This window comes from Oryza brachyantha, chromosome 1 (genome assembly GCF_000231095.2).
Source record: "Oryza brachyantha chromosome 1, ObraRS2, whole genome shotgun sequence".
NCBI classification, from domain to species: Eukaryota; Viridiplantae; Streptophyta; class Magnoliopsida; order Poales; family Poaceae; genus Oryza; species Oryza brachyantha.
Genome location: NC_023163.2, coordinates 13,213,726 through 13,220,303, shown reverse-complemented (window position 1 = coordinate 13,220,303; position 6,578 = coordinate 13,213,726). Strand labels below are relative to the sequence as shown.

The window sequence follows — 6,578 nt, the reverse complement described above, 5'->3', positions numbered from 1 at the left end:
CCGTTTTTTTCGATTACTGCGATTCAAAAGGGCCCTGAAAATGCTTGGAAAATTAGTTTATCTCAAAGCACGTCTCTAATTTATGCAGCAAAATCCTAGGTCTGCCACGACAAATTAATACGTGCATCCATGTACGAGAACAGAACAAATAAAATTTTATTTCTAGCATCAAGCCATTATCAATCCTCCGTAACCAGTAGGGCTTGGAACGAAAATCTTAAAGCTGAGCTAACTCATTGTCACGATAACTGCCTCAAATTTTGCAAAATTTTATCGTACTCCTTTAAATTCTTCCAAATCTTGATGGTGCACACCCTAATGTAAGATCAACAACCGTGATAATCAAGTAGTTAACCGTCGATTTTGAAAACGTTGGTACAGCCTACAATATGTGCATGCCACACACATTGACAAGGCTATAATCCTACTACCTGTGTTTTAAGAGTTTTTAGTATTATCTAGATTCGATACTAATGAATCTAGATATATATATAAACGTCTTATCATGTAAAACGGAGGGAAGGGAGTACTACTTACAGGCTCTAAAATATGCAAAGAAGCATGAATAGGAGCCATAGTGTTATCAGGCGGTCAACCATGATAAATTAGTAGTCAACATTAATAGCTCCGTAAGTTAATTTGCAAAACAAAGCAAGTACGATTCGTAAAGTAGGCAGATATTTCCATCAAAACTAGGCCACAATATGGTGCATACTTTGTATGTAATGACTATCAGCATACATGCAGTTCTGTACTTCAAAACAAGAAAAAATATATCCCGTATTTGGGAAAGAAAATCCATCATGCAAATATTTCATACAAATGCTATGCTCCAGGCTAGACCTAAGTAACATAAAAACAGACTAACCAAGAGGGGCACAAACAAATTACAGTGGAATAAGATCACAACAACAGAAACTCAAATGTGTTTATCTGTGAACTATGACTCTATGAGTTAAGCATTCAAAGCTTGCACCTCTTATATATCGACGTCGCCCCCGGAGCTAGCTGAATCACCATCACTACCATCACTATCACTGCTGCTGCTCCCACTACCGCTCCCACTTCCACTGCTACTGCTGCTGCTGCTGCTCCCACTAGAGCTAGAGGTGTCCTGCTCATCTTGCTGCCCTTCGGCATTAACTTGAGCTCGTAGGGCCTCAGCTGCATTGAGTCCCTCATCGGCCTCATCATTGACATCTACATCAGCAATTTCATCATCAATGTCAAGCTGATTTGGTATGTTGATGTCAAAACCACGAACAGAAGCTCCTTGTCCTGAAGTCATGTTATTTGGTGAGCCATTGTCATCATCACCAAGTATGTCTAGGTTCTCCTCTTGGTCATTTGGATCAGGTGAAAAGGAAAATGGGTTTGTGGTAACAGGTTGGTACGTAGTGCTTCTGTTATTATTTCTTAGACCTGCAACCGGCAAGATAGAAAGTTAGCACAAATGATAAATCTTATCCAATAAAATATTTCATCTATGTCAGCAACATTGGCAATCTTCAATAACCCTTTTAGAAAAAATAAACACGTCTTATCACTGCCTCCATTTTTAGATATTTTAGGTATTAATCATGCTTCCTGAATGGGCAATAGGCATGGAAGAGAACAATATTAAGTATGCTTTGATCTGTAAGCGAACCTTTTTATACCAGAAATAAACTAGAAATTTTAGTATTGGTGTAGTGGTATGGAGGGGGAAATTGCTACATTCATGCCTCTGAGATGTAGAATGGCATGTGTTTGATGAACTAATGATGTTTTGTGGCACAGGTCAGAACAGCAAGTAGAACAAGGTTAAACTGTTTTTGCATTGTGCCATATCTTTCCTCCAACACCAACAAATGTGACAAGATAGTGTCATGGTACAATGACCATTCAACAACTGCAAAGCACAACACCAACATAAACTACCAAACTTAGAATTTTCTTTTTTTACTTTTGATGTATACGATACGGCACATGCCTTGCCTTTGTTTTAACAACAATTATGCAAATTGTGTTCATCATCTCTAGTATCAAAGCAAGAAACTAAAACATCCTCATGAATAACATAAAAGCAACAAAAGAACGTTGATGTTACCTGGGTTTTCAGGTTCACCTATGTCAATGCGCTCAACCTCAACCTGTTGAATGATCATCAAATGTCAGAACATGATTAAATAGAAGAGTTTCTTAAACATTAAGCATTACACTAAAACTGCATAACATGATATCACAAAGGTTGGCCAAGAGACCAAGATCCCCAGGATGCATATGAATAACATTGTCAGCTTTCAAATCTATTTGTGACTTTGCAAAATTTTAGGATGTTTTGTTCAGGAATCTAGTATCAGCTTATATATACCCTGGAGTAAATTAGAAACAGTATGAGAAATATAACAAATTTTTTAGCATAGATCCAAAGTTTCAGAAAGATTGTCAACTGCATGTAGATTGGGACATCGATGCATCTCTCATCCAAATCAAATCAATTATCCATGATCGTTTCCCTACTTTGAGATCACTAAAAAGCTGAACTAACAGTTGATACTGAAAATATAGCAGCCCATTCAGTAGCAATGGTACAGTTGCATGATAGCAAACTCAGTGCTGATTACCAAACTTATGAAGAGCGACCCTATAGTACATCAACAAATTTCCCCATCCAAACACTTGCATTCATGTAATTGTCCTGACAAACTCCCCATCTGGGACAGGGACTTAAGTCATGAAAGTTCCCAGGTCGATGGATCCAGGTACTGGAATGCGAGGAACTTAGCAGGGGCTATAAAGCTTTCTTTGATAAAAGGAAAAGCATTAAGATGATAGAAAACAATCCCATGCTCAGTCCAATTGTCATCTCATACAAAGTTAACCAGGTTAGTTGAACATGTTCCTTTTTTATCAAGTCACCACATTCCAAAATTAAAGAAAAAGAACACTATATTTTAGCAAATGAAACTTTAATCAGTAGTCAGAGCTAACTATACTATTTCCATCATAAAATTGTGCAAATGAACTTTCTACTTTATCCAATATTTGGCCTTCTGAAATATAAATTGATGAGTGATAAAATCAACAGTATTAAATTTTCAATTATGCGGTCTACTATTATTCATAAACCACTAAATATTAATACCCTAAAAAGCACAAAGAAATTCATATATTAATCACTTTACAACATCAAAAAAAATAACATAATCTTGTGGATGTTCAGGGATCTGGTAGCTATTAGATTCAAAAGAGCTTTTGAACTGGCTAGGTTTGGATTTAGACAGATATCAAATTTTATTGTGGCACTGGCACATAATGCGTTATACTTTTCCACATGAAGATAATCAGGAAATATGGTAGTCAACATTACAACAAAGCCACATGTTTAATAAGCTACCGATGAATATTACTGAAGAGCCTATGTATGAGTGATCCCTAATAACAAAAATCTCTTGGCAAACGTGTTATGTGTTTTAGCGTCTATCAGTCTAAACAGGATGCATCATATATTGTCTCATGCCTGTTATTCAGAGTTATCTTTTTTTTCTCCTATCCCTCAACCTGATAGCGAACACATAGCAAATTATAGAACAATGTACAAACACGTATCTAGGCCATCTAAAATGCTGACAGAACTTACAGGAACCGAGTGTACAGCAGGTTTACTCATGGCTGGTGACTTCCCAAGTTTCGGTAATGGAGGGGAATGAGATTCACCCATTCCAGTGGTAGTTGCTGAAGTGGCTGCTGAAGACTCTCCTGGAATTCGGACATGCCTTAATCTCTTGACAGCCCGATGCAACCGCTCCAGACGAAAGGTCTCACCATCAAAAAACAAGACACCATCATTATCCTTGTGCTCTTCTTGGCTTCCTTCAAATGACACCTTTGGCTTGCCAGGCTGATTATTGTGGAACTCCACGGTAACCCTGTTATCTTTGGTCTTCTGCAAAGACCCAACTTGACTCTTATCAATTGATGCTGGCTTAAATTCATCTGTCAACTCAAAAATAAGAAAAGTTTCAACACACAACCTGATATGCATTTACAATATAAAAGAATGCGGATCAAAACATTAGATCTAGGCTGCGTTCGGTGGAGATGGAGATAAGTTAATTTACCCGGCACGAAAAACGTAGTAATAGATTAGTATACGATTAATTAATTATTAATTATTAAAATATAAAATAGATTAATATGATTTTTTTTAAACAACTTTCCTATAGAAAATTTTTGCAAAAAATACACCGTTTAGCAGTTTGGGAAGCGTGCGCGCGGAAAACTAATAGCCTTTGCCGAACGCGGCCCTAGTTGTAGAGATTGCTTTGCGGCAAAATAAGTTCTTATCTTGAACTCCATAATCCAAAAAAATGGACATAGCATGGGAGGGAAAGCTAGAGAACAGCCAACAAAGTGGTGCTTGTGTTGAACCATCAGTAGATTGTTATGCCAAATTCATTCTTGAAGAGTACCCAGGACAGGCCGGCCAGCAGTACACAGTCATGGTAAGTTGGTAACCTTTCAAGCCATAACGAGGAGGGGAAACAAAATGAACTATTCTAACCAGTTTCAGGAGTATCAATTTTGATTCTCTTTTAACCAATGATTTATCACATGGCCCAATGTTAAAAACTGAAAAATGTCACATAGTCATCAAGAGGGAAAAGATTACAAGATGGCGATTAGTTGGCCAAATACTATTACACTTATAGCAATATAAAGAGAGCAAGAGGGTACAGAGACTATGCATTACAATAGGGTACAGAGACTATGCATTACAATACCAGGAGCACTGATTCATCAAACCAAGGAACCAATGCTACATACCCCGAAAAATGCATATGAGTTCAACCCTTCCTAAATCATTTTGTTAACCAAATTTTTATAGTTTTACATGATCAACCGAAGGAAACACAATCAGAAGAACATAAACAACTAACATTTGGTAATCCCACAACCGTAACTGTGGCTGATGATGAGTCAGCATGTTTAAGAGGATCCTGCCGTGTTCGCAACCCCAACGCCAGTAACATGGATCGCTTCACCACCAGCTCGATGAGCTCTAGGCCTCCCCAATCGGAACACGCACGCATCGCTAAGCATACCAGCACCGCTCCTTCCAACAAAATCCGCCGCCTCACATCAAAACAAAGGGCGGACCGAATTACCGCCGAAGCATGAACCTGCGCTAATCATCGCCGTGCCCTACGGCGTGCAATCCTGACGAGCCGCCGATGCGCCTCGCGACGCGCGTAGCAGCGGGGGAGGGGAGGAGGGGGGGGGGGGAGGAGTGGATTCGGGAAGCGTACAGCGGAGCGTGCAGAACTTGGACGACGGGGAGGAGTCGCGGCAGGAGGAGCCCAGCCGGAGCTCGTACCAGCGATTCGGCTGCGGCACCGTGCTCGGCTCGTCGCTCTCGCCGCTTGCCATCCGCGCCGCCGGCCGGCACCGGCGATCGATGCGGAGAGGTGGTGGTCCCCACGATGGATCCCCGACCCCGACCCTAGGTCCTCGCAATCGCAACTCTAGTAATTCTGTTCGGTGGTGGTTTATTTGCAGGTAACCCCCTCCACTCACGCGTAATTACTGTAAGCCACAAAGAGACGTTCTCCAACACAGAACTTTGTGTTAGTCATTACTACGGTTAATTTGAAGTTTGAGCTTATTTTCTATTGATACTAAAAATGAGAAAAAACAACATAAATGATGAGGTTAAAGGAAAAAAGGTAGCAAACGGTAGACAAATTCATCGTTTTGGTTTCTGAATAAATCTTGAATTTAAGTTATAGTTGAAAGCATTGAGAAAAAAACTTAAAATATACATGTTTTCATTGGCTTTCTGAGTACATGGTAGCACTACACCGCCTTGCCCTATCACTGCCATCGTTCCGTGCTGCGCAACACCCTATGGTACTGGCCGTGCGACTAGATCGGCGATGCGGTGTCACGTGGTGTCATGCAGCGTTGTATATTAGGTTTCGACACCCCAACGGTACCGCATCCTGTCCCGTAACATATTTATATTTTTGCAAATTACGATTAGGTATAAATATACATGTAAATTGAGATTAAAAAATTTATATACCTTCAATGTTTTTCAAAGTACTAATAAACACCACATAAATCTATATCAATAACTTATCTAACTTTCGTGTAAAACCAAAAATCTTTATGTAGGAAAATTTTATATAGAAACCAATAAAATTTATAAAAAATGTTCATATATATATATATATATATATATATATATAATTATATCCTACTACTAGGTATAGCTACTCCCTGCATGTTCATGATAAAAAATATTTTTATAACTGTTTCTGCTCCCACCCAACAGAAAGTATGGACACTATCCTACTACCAGGTGTAGCTACTCCCTTCACGTTTAAAGTGCAGAAACACCTCTATATATATTTCTTCTCTCTTCCAATAAAAAGTACAAACTACAGAAAGTATAAACTCTATACATGTAGTTGTATCATTTACATGAGATTTAATAGTGTCTATATTTTCTGTTGGGTGGGAGCAGAAACAGTTATGAAAATGTTTTTCATCATGGACGTGCAGGGAGTAGCTACACCTGGTAGTAGGATCTA

The 6,578-nt window shown here is 39.0% G+C and overlaps 1 protein-coding gene across 1 annotated transcript; it reads right to left on the bottom strand.

Annotated features, from left to right (window-relative positions):
* Positions 1–730: 730 nt before the first annotated feature.
* On the bottom strand, positions 731–5,534 carry LOC102713219 (ell-associated factor Eaf). The gene is made up of 4 exons (XM_006644153.3): positions 5,292–5,534; positions 3,623–3,978; positions 2,090–2,132; positions 731–1,422 (listed from the first exon to the last, which is right to left on the bottom strand). Exons 1-4 carry the CDS (start codon positions 5,410–5,412, stop codon positions 980–982), a joined length of 963 nt encoding a protein of 320 aa, XP_006644216.1. The 5' UTR covers positions 5,413–5,534; the 3' UTR covers positions 731–979.
* Positions 5,535–6,578: the final 1,044 nt, after the last annotated feature.